Here is a 17,431-nt window from a genome sequence, read left to right as displayed (position 1 = left end):
TCTTGGAAGGTGGGGATTTCTTCTGGACTTCAGGGAGAAATGATGAAACCAAAGGGGAACAATTCAAAGCAGATTAGTGAATTCATTCTGGTATTCGTGAGTTCAAAGTGGAGTCTAATCAGATCTGTCCTCCCGCGTCTGTTTGCCAAGCCGGCACCAGGCAGGATTCCCCAAGCTGCTTCATCACTCCCTGCGATTCTCTGTCCAGGACGTTCTCCGGTATCACCCCGGAATCCGTGTTCAACTCTTCTCCGGCTGAGATGTTCTTTGCCATCGCCCCCCCCGCCCTCCCCGAGAGACCGACTCCCCAAAGCGGCAGGCAGCACCCCTCGGCTCTCACACCCATCCCGGACTGCGGCGTGAGGAGGGGGTAGCAAAGCCACCAACTCTCGGAAAACTTCCTCGCGGGAGGTGACTGGGGTTTTCCGGCTTCCCCCAGCCCTCCCGCGCCCGGCCACCAGGCAATCGTTAAAGTGGTGCGACAACTATTGGAGGTTCTGAGCTGCAGAGGCCGGGGCGACCCGCTGCGACGCTTCCCCGGCGGGGATCTGCGCCCTCTGCCACCGAATGCGCCCAGGACGCGGCCGCCGCCGGCCCGGGGCTGCTGGCGGGGCCCGGCCAGTGCGGGCAGACTTTGCGCCACGATGCTTTGTTTTCCTGCCGCAGGAACCCGAGGCGGTCTCTCTCCACCAGACTTAACCCGCCCGCAGCAATAGCCATGGAAGTTGCGGCGGCACAGAGGGAGAGGGAACCGCTCCGCGCGGCATCTGTTTTGGATGTTTTTTCTCTAGACAGTTCGCTTCTTTCCTCCTTGGGGTAAGTGGAATCTAGTGCGTAATAACCAAGGGGGAAGAATCGGCGGCGGTGGAAGGGGGTTGCAGAAACACAAAGGGTTAATGTGCTAAGTTGTTTTTCTTGCGGGGTGGGGGGGGGCTCTTCCTTTACACCCTCCAGCCCCTACAGCCCTTTCCACATACGCACTTTAGGAGCGGGGCTTGGTGTCAGGCGCATTTGGGGAGGTTGTGCTGGCATTACTGACTTACTTATTTACTTAATTTTTGGTGGACCCCTCCCCCATTTGTGTTGTCCACATACTGAGAAGGGAGAGTGAAAGTGGAGGAAAGAGAAAGCCCCAGAGGTTGGGGTGTGGGGTGGGGGGGGGGCGGTGAATTAGCAGAGAGATCCTAAGGGCCTGTGACTTCAACCCACAAGTCTTCAACCCACATCAGGCACTTCAGACCCCTGATCCTACTCCTTCACCCCAGCAGGTCCATCTGAAACCTGCCTAAGCCTCCAAATAACGGTCCTGCTGATGCCTTTCTGGGACAAGGTTCTCCCAGGGCCCCATGAAACTTCTGAGGGAAATCTCCAGTCTGTCTCATCCATAAGACCTGCTCAATACGTGTTTGTTGATTGACTGAATGATGCACCCTAGGGCTACATTTTGCGCCAGGGGAATTTGCCTTGGATATTAAACTAATTCCCCGATGTAGACCTCAGGGCAGCAGGGTAGCCCAATTCATTTTGCAAAGGAGGAAGGGCTGGGATCCTAGATAATAGAGTATTTAGATCTTCATGACCCAAAGATCCTATCTGAGGGCTTCAGGGTCAGATTTATCGGTGCAGGGGCCAGATGAGCTCCCTTGGGTTAGAATCTCCGTGTTGTGACCTTGGGTGTGTTCCTTTACCTCTCTGGGCCTTGATCTTCTCATCTGTAAAATGAGGCTGGTTAGAGCTTCTTCAACATGACTCAGGGAAGATAAATACAGAGAAGTATGAGGCTGTGAGGGGCCATTTGATACATTTCAGTCTTTCTTCCCTATTCTCAGAGGCTTTGGGGGAGAGGGTATCTTTCTCTGGGGGCACCTCTCTCTGACTCAGATGCAGGGAAAAATATTGCATTGCAGTGACTGGGCTCGGGCCCTCCTGCCTGTGAGCAGTTAAGGAGAGAGCAGAGTGAACCTCTGAAGGCTGTTTCAGGAGCTTAGAAGCAGCTCACTTTGGGTTTTGGGACAGAATTTTTCTGGGGTCATGGCTGGAGAAGCAGAAATTCCTTGTTTGTCTGATTTCCGTGTCTCATCCATCCTCCTGCACTTCTTGTAGAGGGAAACAAAGTGTGGAAATGGACTCCCAGAGAAGGTGGCTGTTAAGTGCCTTGGGAACCTGTGTCTTCCCAAAGGGCTGAGGGGTCAGAGTATCGCCATCAGACTGGGACCAGGTTTGCCTGGATGGGGTCTGCGTTGAACTCGGGAGTCCAGTCCCAGCAGCCTGCAGAGTCAGTGACAAAGCACTTACCAGCCCTTCCCACAGATGACAGTGGACCTCTGTGGATCTTGCCCTGGGACTCAGAAACCTGGATGTGACTGCAGGGGATGGGAAGGACGCTGCTGAAACAGGGCTCCCAGAGGCCTCAAGGTGCCCTAGAGTGGCAACTGCCAACGTAGGGGTTCAGGACCGTAGCAGGCAGTCTTGGGAATGAGCCTGGTAGTCACTTTCTTGTTCATAATTAAGGGCAACGACAAATCTAACCGGACTCGTGGGCACTCGACAGTAAGACCCACGGAAGCAAGGTCCATACCTGTGCCGGTCTCTGCCACACGGTCAGCACCTAGCACAGTGATGGCACGTAGAAGGGGCTTAAGATACAGGTCGAGTGGACAGTGAATGGACAGGAATTTAAACTACTTTCTGTCCAACACTACTTCATGCAGCTCATGCCTTCATTTAGCGAGTGTTTCTTGAACATCTACTAAGTGCAAGTCTCTGTTGCTAGGAGCCGAAATAATTTGTAAGCATCATTCATATTGGTACTTCGAGTGGCCCGTTCGAGAGCATTTCAGCACCACCTGGCTCTTCTGGAGATCGAGGCCTCACGGAAAGCCCCTGTGCGGCTTCAGTGAGAGCTGGGGTAGAGGAGAGGCGCCAGGTTCAGCCTCTTTCCGGGAACATGTGTGGGGTTCCTTTGCACTTGCCCGGGCTGGGCCCCCGGGCTCCCGGGGCCGCTAGGTCTTGGCAACTCCAGTTTCCTCTGGGGTCGTGGCGTCTCTCTCCAGCCGCCTCCCCCGCCTCCGAGCAAGCGGCCCCAGCTGGGCTGCAGGTAGCTGGGGAAGGGACCGGGCTGCGCCTGGGGAGCGAGCTTCTCCGGGTGGGGAGAGCGCGGCCAACGCGGAGCGGTCCCAGAACAAAAGGCTCATGGCTGGCACCGGCCTCTTTCGAGTGCGCTGGGGACGCGGGTTCGGGGCGCAGGCGGGAGAACCGGGCGCGGGGCGGGGGACTGGAGTGAAAAAATGAAGTGAGGAAAAAAAAAAAAAAAAAAGGTGTGTGTGTGCGCGCCCAGGGTGGCAAGAGGTCACCCCCGAGGCCGAGGTCTGCGGCGGGGCGGCCGAGGCCCTCCCTCCGCCTCCTGCTGCGCCTTCCAGGCAGCCAAGCGTGTCTCCGGCTGCAACTCCACCGAGCGCGCCGCGGCTGCCTCCACGCCTGCCCGCCCGCCGGCCGGCCGAGCCAGTAAGTAGCGGCGCGCCCGGCGCCCGCTCCCCGCCCCGCCGCGGCTTCCGGCCGCCGCGCCGCGCCCGCCGCCGCCGCCCCGCGGGCAAGTCCGCCGCCGGCCGCCGCTCCCGCCCGGGCGCCGGGAGCCCCGCGCGCCGCCGTGGCCCCGCGCCTCCACCCGCCGCGCGCTCTCCCGCCGTGGCGCGGCGTCCGCGGCGCGCTTCGGGGAGGGTCGCCCTCGCGGCGCGCTCCCCGGGTGCCGCGCCACCCCTCCGTCCAATGGCTTTCGGGGGGTGGGGAGTGGGGGGCGTCGCCCGGGGCGGGGGGAGGCTAGGAGCCGCGGCCGGGGTGGGGCGTGTGCGCGGTGCGCGGCCGAGCGAGGCTGACGTGCCCGCCGGAGCGCGCGCCCGGGCGAGTGAGTGTGTGCGGGAGTGTGTGCGCACACGCCTTCGGGGGCTGGAGTGACACTGCAGTGGGTTTCTCCCTCGCGCCGGCCCTCCGGCTGCTCAGCCCCCCCACCTGCCGCCCCCGCGTTTGGGAAGCAGCTTGGCTCTTTTATCTTCCCGAGCCTCCCTCTCCATCCACCCCTCGCCAGTCTTACTTTTCCTTTCACCCAGGGGGCTGCAGCTGGCCACCCTTCCGCCGGTGCCAACACCTAAGCCGTTTCCAGTGTCTCCTTAGCCAGTCTTTTCCACTTATCTTTCTCCGGGGTTCCTCCACGAGCCAGTCCAAGGCTCCCCCATCCTTGGAGATTGTTTTGTTGGACTGCCGTACCGAGGCGTGTAAAGCTTGAGGACTTTATTATTATTTCGATTCTTTTCATCTCCTCCCCTTCTGGGCAACGGAGCCATGAAATTTCCAATCGAGACTCCAAGAAAACAGGTGAACTGGGATCCGAAAGGTTGGTATTTCCTACTTGGGCGGCCCTCGTCCTGCCTCCACCTCCTGCGCGCGCGCGCTTCCGTGAGTGGAAGCACTCTTGCTCCCGGCAGCGTGTGTCCTGAGGCTGGAAAATGCGCCTGGGAACCGCAGCGCGGGTGGGAGGAGGGCGGAGGCAGCGTGGGCTCCAAACCCAGATAGTGCCTGTCATTACCACATAATCATTGTCCCTCCTGGATTGTCTCAAAACCTATTTAAAGATACACCAAGCCGGCTCTTTGGCTTGAATTCACACCAAGTGTCGGTATTTGCTTTTGACTTTGTGTGTGCGTGTCTGTGTGTGTGTGTCCTTTGTTTCTGGTGATCTTTGTCTCTCTGGCAGATGGGTGGGGTGCCTCCCCCTGGATCTGGAGCTGCGCAGCCTGCTCAGGGTGTCCTCGGTGGGAAAGGTTTCCTGGCAGCAAGTGAGGCTCGGATCTGCAGCACCGGTCCCTGGAGGTGGCCCTTCTCCTAAGGCACAGGGCATAATGGAGCCCCCAGGGCCTTCCGAGTCTTCTCTCAATCTTATTACCAAACCAGACAGCTAGTTTGGCTCAGACAGGACTAGAAGTGGGAGGGGGAAGGGGTTTGCGAGAAGGGTGGGGCTGGCAAGGGCTGGGGAGGGGGCGCGCAGCGTGTCCGCCTGAGCAGCAGTGTGGTCTACAAGCTCTAATGAATGTTGGACAGCGTTCCCTTGGCGCAAAAGAGAGCGACCAAGACAGATTTGTGTGTGCCTAGCGTCGACCACCGTGTCTGTAATTAGCATACAGATGTTAAGGCCCCTCTTGAATGACGGCCAGGCGAGCAGAACAAGTTGCAACCGAGTGTCCGGTTTTCGCAGGAATGCGTTTTATCATTTCTCCCAGCCTCCTCTGAAGCTGGGTTGGGCTAGGCAACAACTCTGTGTGTGTTGGGTTGAAATTTGTTTATCTGATGTGTATGTGCGTTTAATATTTTTTTGGTTGTTTTTGTTTGTTTGTTTTTGCGAGGGCATTTATTCTTTTCTCCAGACCAGAAAAGCAGAAACCCACTTATTTGTTGAGTAAATGTATTATAAGCCGACTGGCTATTCACGAGTGAAGATGTGTTGCCTGTTTTCAACACTGAAGCTGTTACACCTTAATACAACCCAAACCCAACCCAGTTTTTGTCTGTTGATCTCTGGAAAGTATGCCTTGTTTTTTTGTTTTTGTTTTGTTTTTTTTTTTAATTTTATTTTGGTCCCTGCAAAACATATTTATTGAATGCCCACTACTTAGCAAATGCTGTCCCTGGAGATATAGTCAGAATAGTATAGAACAAGTCTTCTTGGACTTTATAGTGAGGGACGTAGACCTAAATCAGTCAATGCACAGAAGAGTGCCTAATTGTATGTTTATGTACATTCCATGAAGGAGTGCATCGGGGTTTTAAGAAAGTGTAGAAGAGATTGACAAGGATCAGGGAAGGTGAGCAGTCAGGGAAGGTAGTCAGACCCTTGTACTGAGACCTGGAAGATATGTAGGGCTTAATTGGCTACCGAGGAGGTGAACTGACACAGAAGAGGAAACAGCAAGTGCAAAGGCCCTGCGGCAGAAGGAACATGTGTATCTGAGGGAGTGAAAGGCAGTTTCCATGGCTAGCGTGGAGAGCAAGAGAGCATGTGTTTTTGAGGTGTGGCTGGTGGATCCATAGTGTCAGACCCCAACAGCCTCATGTTGTTGTAGGTAGGGTAGGATTGTGGGGTGGGGACAGGAGTGTTGTCTTTATCTTAAGCCCCTGAAAGGTTTCAAGCTGAGAAGAGGTATGGTCTGAACTCCGTTTCCAAACAAGCGCTGTGTGGCTCGGGTGAATGTTAGGGACCTGACACCATGGTGACAGGGACCAGGGTAGTGGCTGTGGTAATGGAAAAGTGGATGGGGTAGGGAGCTCTGGAAGGCAGAAAGAAAATCAACAGGTTTTGTGTGAATGCAGCGTGGAGGTGGAGTCATTGGAAGAACCGGGAAGACAGCGCGAGGGCAGGACCAGTCTTGCAGGAAAGCTCGAGCGTTCAGTCTGAAACTTGTTGACTGGGAGATGTCCCTGAGGTGTGTCAGGTGGGCAGCTGTCTAAACGATCATACTGACATCTTCAGGGAACTCTGGTCGGGATGGAGGGCTGTGAAGCTTGCCTTGGTTTTGAGAATACGTTTCTGGATAATCGTCGTTCTCTCTCTCTACATATGACAGTGATAAACACAGATGAATCCAACATGTTACAGCCTGACAACAGTGGAGAAGTGCACAAGTAGCATCTACAGTCACAACGGATGGTGCTAAAAATGAAAAGACTCCAATAAAAAGACCAACATTTAATGAGACATCATTGCATGCAGGTGTTTCATGCACATTATTTCATGCAATTATTCTCATGATATACTTCTGCGGTGGTATTGGCCCCACTTGATGGCCATCAGGGTGCCACTGAACTACCTTCCAGTAAGATGCTCTGACTTCATGAACGATCGTTCTTGCAGGTGGGCGTGGCAGTAGTCTTTTCTAGCCAGGAGGTGGAGGCAGGAAGAGAGTAAGGGAGTGAGGGTGGTATATCTCACACCTGTATGGAACCATGTGCTCTACACACATTAAAAAATAGTTTATTATTAACTAATTTGTTACAATTTAACTAGAAGAATGTTATTTGCTCTTATTTAAACTTAAGAAGATACTGGCCTAATTTTGCAGGTGGGGGAACTAAAGAACAGAGAGGTTGAGTAACTTACCCAAGATCACACAGGTAGTGTGTGGTGCTGTTGGACTAGAACAGGGGTCCTTTTTGTTTTTTTTTTTTTAATTTTTAATGTTTATTTTTGGGAGAGAGAGACAGACAGAGCATGAGGAGGGTGGGGCAGAGAGAGAGGGAGACACAGAATCTGAAGCAGCCTCCAGGCTCTGAGCTGTCAGCACAGACCCTGACACGAGGCTGGAACTCACAGACCGTGAGATCATGACCTGAGCTGAAGTTGGACGCTTAACTGACTGAGCCCCCCAGGCGCCCCAAGAACAGGGGTCCTTATACATTCTTTGAGTCTATGTCTTAAGTTGTTGGGACCTCTGGCTCTTGTCTGGTGAGGCTCCCAGAGCTCAGGGGCTGGAGAAGCTCATTGTAAGGAGAAAGAGAAGAAGAAGGAAGAGGAGGGGGAGGGAGAGGAAGAAGAATGCCTTTCCTACTCAGTCCTTGCTCCATTAGCCCATCTAGCCAAATAGAATCTCCGCCTCTACCTCTGGTGGGCCAGTCACTGGCCACTGGACAGACTTTGGGTCTGTTCTTTGGAAGTCGGGGCTACGCAGACCAAGTGTATTTTAGCAGGTCAGAGATGAAGGGGAACCTAGCATTATAACAGAAAAGGAGAGGGACACTTCCACAGACTGTAGGTTGTGAGTATTAACAGATTCGAACCTTCAGGTGGAGGTGCTCACAGATTGTGGAAGGAGGTTGTAATTATGATGTTTTCCTTACAGCCCCATTACCTGACAATTTAATAGCACAGAATGAAGGCGGATTGAGAGCAGATTGGTTTTGATTGCCCTTGCGTGAATTAAGCAAAGCACTGTCAAGAGGTTTAGGTGCAAAACGAAGACCTAAATGTAAAATGATTATTCTCCGGTGAGCTGTGGCCTTCCTCCATATTTGTAAAGCTAAGCCTATGACAAATAGTTACTGCTTGTGTAGGACCTCAGAAAAAGTTGAATGGCACCAAGTCTGGCTTTTGTAGGAGAACTTATGTACATTTTATTTATTTATTTTTTATTAATTTTTTTAACGTTTATTTTTGACAGAGAGAGAGAGAGAGACAGAGCATGAGTGGGGGAAGGGCAGAGAGAGAGAGAGGGAGACACAGAATCTGAAGCAGGCTCCAGGCTCCGAGCTGTCAACACAGAGCCCGATTCGGGGCTCAAACTCACGGACCGCGAGGTCATGACCTGAGCCGAAGTCAGACGCTCAACCGACTGAGCCACCCAGGCACCCCAAACTTATGTGCATTTTAAATCACTGGGATCACCTGTTGGTTTTTTGCTGAAAACTGGGATTGGCTTGCTGCTTTTATGTATATTTTTTAATGTTTATTTATTTTGAGAGAGAGAGAGAGAGAGAGAGAGAGGGAGAGAGTGTGCAAGTGGGGGAGGAGCAGAGAGAGAATCCCAGGCAAGCTCCACGCTCAGCACAGAGCCTCGTCTGGATCTCACGACCACGAGAGCATGACCTGAGCCGAAATCAAGAGTCGGACGCTTAACCGACTGAGCCACCCAGGTGCCCCGCTTTTATGTATCTTAAGGGGTTTTAAAAAGCATTAAGATCAGCACACAATATTCCCACACCTCAAGGCAAGCAGGTCAATATGGTGTAAAAAAACCCTGGATTTGGAGGCAAAAGAATTAGGTTCTAGAATAAGCTGTAGCAATAATTAGCTGTGTGACTTTGGGCTGCTCATTTCACTTCTTCTCATTGCCCCTCCCATGTGCAAAGGGACCATTGACATGGCCTCTTTGACCCTATCTCTTCAACCCTCTCCTTCGATCTGACCTTGGGGCCATTGGCTTCCTTTTGTTCCTCAAATAGATCAAACTTGGTCCTGTCTCAGGGACTTGCACTTTCCACTGCTTAGAACGCATTTTCATGTGGCTGGCTCCTTTCCACCTTTGAATGTCAGCTCAAAGGTCACCTTTTTAGCAAGGGCTCCCTTGTCCCATCTGAAGACCTCCCCTCTCATTCCCCAGCCTTGTCACTTTCTACTATGTCGCCCATTCAGTTGTCTTCCCGGCACTGGTCATTGTCCGAAAGCCTCTTACTCATGTGTCTCATTTGATGTCAGCCTCCCTCACTAGCGTATGAACTTCATGAACAGGAACTTGCCCTGTCTTGTTACTGTCATGTCCCCAGTGCCCCACGAAGAGCCTGGCACCTAGTAGACACTCAGTGACTTTTGCTGAATGAGTAGATGGTTGGGGGGTTGGAGTGGAGAGGATCTCTAAGTCTTCGTGCGTGAAGGAAATTCCAGGACTCCTCTAAGCTACAAGCGGCAAAGTACAAATAAGGAGAAAGGAAGAATATTTCTGTATAACGGGGTATTGGAAAGGACACAGACATTTCCACTTGTTGCAAACTCCCATCTCTCGAAAAGTCTCCAGCAGACTGTTTCCTCCTGTTCTCCCTGTCACCAGGAGTGAAAAGGCTGAATGGGGATGTGGTGGGGGCTGGGGCAGGGTGGTGACAAAGATACGGTTGCTATTCAATGAGAAATTCGGCTCAGGTTAGCCATTGACAAGTAGCTCTTTTTAGGTATTTAAATCCACTTAAGAAAGAAGCAAACCTTCAGAGCTGAAGCTGGGTTTTTAAATTTTTAAATTATTTTTATTTTTTTAATGTCTGTTTATTTTTGAGAGAGAGAGCGTGAGAGGGGGAGGGGCAGAGAGAGACAGAGAGAAAATCCCAAGCAGGCTCCATGCTGTCAGCATGGAGCCCAATGCGTGGCTTGATCTCACGAAGCATGAGAACTCACGAATCATGAGCTCATGACCTGAGCCAAAGTCAGACACTCAACCGATTGAGTCACCCAGATGCCCAAGGAGCTGGTTTTAGTTTTTTGTTTTTTTTTTTTTTAAAGCTGCGTTTTTAGTGAGTACCTGAATGCAGAATTCCAGAGAGGCCTATCTTGTACATGTTTAGCGCTTTTCAGTTTACATAACGCTTCTTACAGGTTATCTCATTTGTTTTAGAAACAACCTTATTTTTGTTGATATTGGAACCTGAGGTTTGTTGAAGAGGAAATGAGTTATTTAGAGGCCCAAGGCTGCAAACAGGCAGAGCTGGGGGCCAACCCAGTCCTTTCGATCCTCAAAGTTCAGGCCAAGGCCAATTTCCCTCAAGCCTTCCTCCCTTCCAGGGTCTTTGTCCATCCCACACGCTTTCATTGACTTTTACCCGTAAGTGTATTCAGAAGTGTCTCTGAGAGATTTAGAGGAAAAAGGCTCTCAGTCTATCAGTGAGTTGGTAGTCACTGGCTGTTTTCTGCAGGCCATAAACTGGCTGGCACTCTATCCCGTGAGTTCAGTTGAAGACCCTTGGATTTCACTTCCACTGTCCTGGCTAAAAAAAATTTCAGTCTCTTATGGCCATCAAGGTCACTTGAGTGCTATCTTTGCTAATGTGTTTCCAGACACACATTTGTATAGCTTAGACTTGCTGGAAAGAAAGCCATCTATTTTTGATTTAGCATCCAACTTTCAGGAGATCAGCGTTCCAAATGGGATTAATAAATGTGCCCAAATCACCACAATTATCCTAGAAAGTAAAAAGAAAAAATGTTCCAAAGATCGTCTGGGCCAAGATTTGGTTCGGGGTTCTTTTCCAGCAGTGTCTGAGGGAGCTTCACCGTTCTTTTGCCCATCCCAGTGTTCGCTGAGTGGCATTAAGACAAGACAGGTTGATTTTGCTACTTCACCCTGTTTCCAAAAACATCTGTGCTTTGGCTCTTAGTCTCCTCGGGCTGTCATGACAAAGCACCACAGACTGGGTGGCTCGCACAATGGAAATTTATTTTCTCACAGTTGTGGAGACTGGAAGTGCAAGATCAGGGTGCCGGCAGGGTGGATGTCTGATGAGAGCTCTTCCTTCGGGTTGCAGGTGGCCACCTTCTCACTGTGCCCTCACAAGGTAGAGAGACAGCACTCTGGTGGCTTCCCCTTCTAAAGAGGACAACAGTGCTATTGAATTAGAGCCCCACTCTCATAACCTCATTTAACCTTAATTACCCCCTTAGGGCCCTATCTCCAATACAGTCATGTTGGTAGTTAAGGTTTCCACATATGAATTTTGCAGGGGACACAGTTCAGTCCATAACAGGCTGTATATTAGCATCATAAGTCAGATGCATTAAAAAAATACAAGGTGCATCTTGCCCCAAATTGGGAGACTTCAACCACACCTGCGATATGGTGTGAAGGGTATCTCCTATGGCACAGAACTGGGGGCCCACTGTTGGCAAGAAAAAGGTTATAGAGATAGTGGATTATTTTATTTTATTTTATTTTATTTTGTTTTATTTTATTTTATTGTGACTTTTAGTCCATAGAGAATTAGAAGAGTTTAATGAAACAGAATGAAGCCATTTTACTGAGAGCCAATTAGGAGGTTTCAGTTTGGACAGCTTTCTTGGCTGAAGCATAAAGGTGAATTAAAAGGAGAAGCTTCTGCTGTACTCAGATTCTGTTCTAAACGGCACTTACAAGATGAAGCACACAGAGACAGAGTCAGGGGCTCAGCTCTGCATGACGTGGTTTTGGAATCTCCCTAAATGTCAGTTACACCCAACTGGCAGATTTTTTTTTTTTTTTTTTTTTTTTTTTACGGTGGTCAGAGGAACCATCCTCATCCACCTTTGGGCTCTGGTCCTCGTGGTCTTGTCAGTGGACACTTAACTGTTTATGTAAGTTAGGCTCATTACTGTTACCCAGCATGGAGAAACAAAACCTCATATTTTACTTTCAAGAACATTTATTTGTGGTTTGCAGACAGAGTTTGAGATTTTTTTTTTTCTCCCCTCAGAAGTGTCTGGGACTGAGTACTGTGAATTGAAAATGAAACCTGACTTTCAAATCCTCCATTTAGGGTCGGGGTGGCGGTGGTGGTGAGTGCCAGAACCATCGGCAAGGGGGTTGGGGGGAATTGCGTTCTCTTCCTCCTCCACTCCCAGAGCCGAGGAGGCTGGACGGATGGGCATAAGAGGTGGGGTGGAAGGGTAGGTAGGTAAGATTTCAGGGGATTCCATTTTCTATACTACCAACTTTGGTTCCTTGACTCCTCCCCTGCCACAGAGGGAACTTTGAAGGAGACTAGACTGGTAGTGAAACATAGGATTTGGAGAGTTAACTGCTGCAATATGTAAACCACATCATCATAGGGAACTTTACCTCCCTCATTCCCATCTCCCTTCCTTCTTCCTTCCTTCCTTTACCCCTCCTCACCCCTCACCTGCCCTCCCACAGAGTTCTGACCTCAGTCGCTATCTCTTATGCAGAGGATCCCATTTTTTTTCATTCATCTACCCAATGTAGGGGTGTTTGTAGTGTTTCAATTTAAAAAGAGATGCCCACAGAGACAGTGCAGATTTACCCAAGTGATAGGAATCTGGAAGTCATGGTGACCTTTGCACAATGGCCCCAAATGCTAATTTGTATTTCTAAAAACAATTTTAATACCAGGAAAGTGAGTTTCTTATGTGTAAGAATGCCTGTAGATCCCCCGAATATCAAGTATTTTCTCAGGATAAAGACAACTAGTGTAACTTACCAAATTTAGTGTAATAGGAGCCTGACAGTCTGAATAGAGATGCTTGGTATCAGGTGTGATATTTGACAATTGAACATTTAGTCACCTTTATCAGATGAGATAAGGAAGCAGGGTCCAAATGTTTAAGAAAAAATGATGGGAGAAAAAGCTTAGAAAGGAAAAGATTCTATCCATTAACTTATTTTTTTTTTTCTTTTTGCCTGCAAATTTGGAGGAATCTGTTGTTATCCGTTGTAACCATGAACCAACCTGGGTCAACTCCTAGATTCTACTGGTTGAGAATATTGCTTTGGGCCAAAGGCATTCATTTCTTTCGATGGAATTTGAGGCCATATGGGAAGTAGTTATGGTATATCTGGTTCAGCATATACGTCTTTGAAACCTGGTGGAACTAAATGTATGTTCTATTTATTTAACTTAGCTTCTGGACTAGATGCTACCCTCTCTACAGGATTGGAGCTTAAGGTGGAAGGATCTGGGTTCTAGCACTGGCTCTGCCACTCTTATGGGAAAGGAGATGGTTGAGATGTTGATGGCTTGATATCCTTAGTTCACCTGGGTCCCAGTTTGAGCTGTATCATTTACTAGTGGCGGATTTTGGCAAGTACCTTCATTTGTCTGTGACTTAGCCTCACATGTAAGGTGGAGATGATGACACCCTCCCTGTACTTCTCTGATTTATTATGTGGGTTAAATAAAGTGATATATACCAACTCTCAAAAGCATCCTGGAGCATTGTGAAGGCTCCGTGTACCTGCATTATGTTGTTATCACGGTTGACATGGCCCCTGTTCTGAGAAGTCAGGGAACACTACAGCTCCAGCCGCTTGAGAAGCATCTATTTCATTATACAGATCATCTGGGAGCATGGCCTACTGCACAGCCCCCCTCCCTGGGACTCTCCTAGACTGTCAGTATTCTTATCCCAGGTTTCAAAAACCTGGGTTGTTCTGGTCAAACCAGAGAAAAGATGAGAGAAAAAAATATAGTTTGGAATCATAATACTTGAGTCTGAGTTCTTGTTCCACCAATTGCATTAGTTAGAATGATAAATTGGACAAATCACTTAACCTTTTTGAGCCTAAGTTTTCTCTTGGGTAAAATAAAGATCACAGTCAGCACCTGCTTCACAGTTGCTGAAATGATTAAATGAGATAACAAGTGTGAACAAGCTTTATAAAATGTCAAGTTCTGGACCAGCATTTCCCAAATTGCGTTCCATAAGACACAAGTTAATCTTGTCAGATACTGTGAGGAAAAAAAAAAGGGTTTCATGGTTGGTCTACAGAATGATATGTGTTCATTCATGCCTTCCTGAGGAGTGGGTATTGCTGTGGGACAAAAACTCTAACATTTGGTGGCTTAAACCAATAACAAATATTTATTATCTAATAGTTTCTGTGGATCAGGAATTTAGGAACAGCTTAGCTGGGTGGTCTGGCTCAGGAGCCACCACGTGGTTGTGGTCGGATGTCGGCTGGGGCTGTTGTCATCCGATGGCTTGACTGGGGCTGGGGGATCTGCTTCTGAGATGATGTGTTCATGTGACTTGCAACTGCTGCTCACTGTTGGGGGGAAACCTCATTTCCTGCCAATGTGGCCCTCTCCACAGGCTGTTTGAATGTCCTCCCGACATGGTGGGTGGCTTCCCCCAGATCAAGCCATCCAAGAGAGAACAAGGTGGAATTGACGATGCCTTTTATGATTCAACCTCAGAAATCACATATTGTTACTATAGCCACAGTCTTTTTGTTAGATGTGAATTACTAAGTTTAGTTCATACTTGGGATGAACTCAAAGCTCACTTTGGAAGCAAGGAGTATCAAAGGATTTGAGGCTATATTTTAAAATTACTGTAAGCATTTTCCCCTCTTATTTATTGAATGTATACTAAGTTCCAGGCCCTCTGCTAAGTGCTTTATAGTCATTATCTCATATAATCCTCTTTATAGTTCAAAGAAAGAGATGGAATTATTGTCCTTGCTTTCTGAATGAGGAGACTAAGTCCGACACAGCTCAAGCGACTTGCACAAAGTTACCTTGTAGTTCTGTCACTTAAACTGGGCCTGTCTGTTCATGCTGGAGCTCTCACCTCTACCCCTACACCCCCTCTGATAATCCTGTAGTACAGAAACCTGGTTGATTTTAACTCTGCGTTTCCCACTTATCCACAGAACAGTGATTCACTGAACTCCATTTACCCTTCCTATTTATTACCTGCTACTCAAAATGATATTTTAGAAAGACAGTATGATGTTGATTTATGTAAGGAATGAATATATGGTCTCATAATAGATCCCAGGGTACCTAGCAGTCCAAGCAAATTATTCAATTACAAAAAGCATCCGTGGAGGCTGTCTCGGGTGGGCACGATGCTACGCATAAATCTGTAGGACATTCACCAGAGAATAACCAACATGATAAACCCAATTTCTTTTGAATCCAGAGGTGAAGTGTGACCACTCTTGGGCCCACTTCTTTTTTTTTTTTTTTTTTTTTAAAGAAAGATTTAAAAAAAAAATTTTTTTTTTCAACGTTTATTTATTTTTGGGACAGAGAGAGACAGAGCATGAACGGGGGAGGGGCAGAGAGAGAGGGAGACACAGAATCGGAAACAGGCTCCAGGCTCCAAGCCATCAGCCCAGAGCCCGACGTGGGGCTCGAACTCCCAGACCGCGAGATCATGACCTGGCTGAAGTCGGACGCTTAACCGACTGCGCCACCCAGGCGCCCCTTGGGCCCACTTCTTGTTCAGATTCCCCTTCTTTGACAACCCCCTTCCTTTACAGATTCGGTGACTGAACATCTAGCCTCCTTGGACAAAGCCAGAAGAACAGGGCATCCTTCAGGCCGAGCAGCAGAAATGTCAGGGAATGGGCGTCTGGTGTGTTTCTGCAGCAGACCTTGCGTCTGTATGGTGTGACCGAAACCCAAGTCAGAATGTAGCCAAGATGGCAGGGACGGTGTGCTGGGGGGTGGGGGACCCACCCAGCACGTGGGAAAAGCCACTGAGGGAGGCCTGTTAGCCCTCTCTGTCATATTTTAAGTAGGCTTTTTTCTTTTTTAACTACCTTGTTGCTTTTTCTGCACATTCTTGTAGAGAAAACGATTTCCAGGAAAAAGGATGCATTTGATGCCTTAGAGGTTCTCATGTTTCCAAACACTGCATGCCTGGCTTATCATTCTTGAAGCAATTTTACATTCTGAGGAAAGTTTTGGAGCTTCTGTGTCCTGGGCGGAGGAAGATGAATACAGTTTCTTTTGAGTGCCTCCACAGGCTTTGTTGACTATGTCACTTCCCGCACAAAATGGCAAAGAGGCCCTAGGCCCGCGAGAGTGGGTTTGAAGGAGGCTGCCTGAGGCCCCCCTCCCCCTCATCACATTCTGGAGCCACCTCTCGTGGCGTCTGTAACCATAGTAACCACGGGCTGAAAATTTCTCAGGGTACTCATATGCCAGTGTACTTGCCTTCTGGTTCTGTGATTTCCCCCTCCGTTCCTTCATCCAGGAGCTACCCCCACCCTCCGCTTCCACTTACCCCTGCTAAGAGATGGACTTTCAGAGTGATTTTAACTTGTGACTAATTCTCCTACTTCCTGAGGCCCCGTTCTTCCTGCGCCAACAACTGGTTCATTAGGAGCCACACTGAGCCACATGCACATCCTTTCCTCAGTGCTTCCACTTTTCCTATGAGAAACGGTCGTAAGTCATGTAGTGTACGTACCGTGGACGTGACCGCAGCTGTGCACGAGGCTCGTGGTTCATGGCGCTGTTTCCAGTAACGCCCCTGCAGCTAAGTCTGCTTTAGATCTCAGGAGTATTTGGGCGTGTTATAAAAGCATAGAGAAAGCCAGTGAGGCACAGTAAGGTGAGCGCTGGTCTCAGGAGACCCGGATTGTGGCTCTGGCTGGAGAGAGAGGTAGGCATGGTGGGGTGCTGGCCATGTTCTGCAGGATATGGTAGGTCATACGAAAGAGTTTTGCTGCTTCTCTGAGAATACAGGGAAGGCACTGAATGGTTTCAAGGAGGAAGATGACACGAGCAGATTTTGTATTTTTACAAATATTTGATTTGTAATAAATCACGTATGAGTGATTTTTAAACCACTCATAAATTGAATGGTTGATTCAGCAAATGTTTATGGAGGACGCTTACTATGTGCCAGGCAGGGTGCCGGGTGCCTGACTCACCTGGGGGACTTCACGTTTCCTCTTACGAATCATAGGAGTTTTGTTTTGTTTTGTTTTGTTTTAAATCTAGGCAGGAGAAAAGCTCCTTTTGGCATCTTTGATTTAGGATAGCCAATGCCAAACTGCTGGTTACAAATGGGAGGTGTTATCTTAAAACAATGGCCACTGCGTTTTCAATGTTTGTTAAATAATCTTTTCCCTGGCTTTGCTACATGGCCCTTGATTCTGTCATCATTTACATATCTGGAGTCAAGGAATCAGTAAAACCAACAACTACTGAGGGCCTGTGTTTTGCATTTCAGACAGCTTTCAGAAGCAGTTGGCTATCAGTCCAGCATAATGGCCCTGAGAAAAATTGTCAGCATCCCCTCCATACCCACTGTCACTTTGTTTCTGGAGTGTTGAAAGGCATTGTGACATTAGGGTATTTCTCCTTTGACTATAATGGGAACCCCTGAGTCTCTGTGGCCTCAGCTCAGAAGGCTTCCCAAAAGCCTGAATTAATGAGACGCTGTGATGTGCTGGTCCCT

General features: G+C 49.0%; 1 protein-coding gene across 2 annotated transcripts in view; it reads left to right on the top strand.

Moving 5' to 3' along the window:
- The first annotated feature begins 332 nt into the window (after nucleotides 1-332).
- Nucleotides 333-17,431, top strand: part of KCNK10 (potassium two pore domain channel subfamily K member 10) — a 134,248-nt gene continuing 117,149 nt past the window's right edge. Inside the window, exon 1 of one of the 2 annotated variants that reach the window (XM_043556790.1) lies at nucleotides 333-816. Coding sequence is in view for 1 of the 2 variants with exons in the window: in XM_043556789.1 (XP_043412724.1) it covers nucleotides 4,336-4,387 (52 nt within the window). In the remaining variant the exon portion in view is untranslated. Of the gene's footprint in view, nucleotides 817-3,874; nucleotides 4,388-17,431 lie in introns of those variants that run through there. The other variant, XM_043556789.1, reaches the window with a different exon arrangement.

This window comes from Prionailurus bengalensis, chromosome B3 (assembly GCF_016509475.1).
Source record: "Prionailurus bengalensis isolate Pbe53 chromosome B3, Fcat_Pben_1.1_paternal_pri, whole genome shotgun sequence".
Lineage (NCBI taxonomy): Eukaryota > Metazoa > Chordata > Mammalia > Carnivora > Felidae > Prionailurus > Prionailurus bengalensis.
This window is presented reverse-complemented; position numbering and strand designations above follow the sequence as displayed.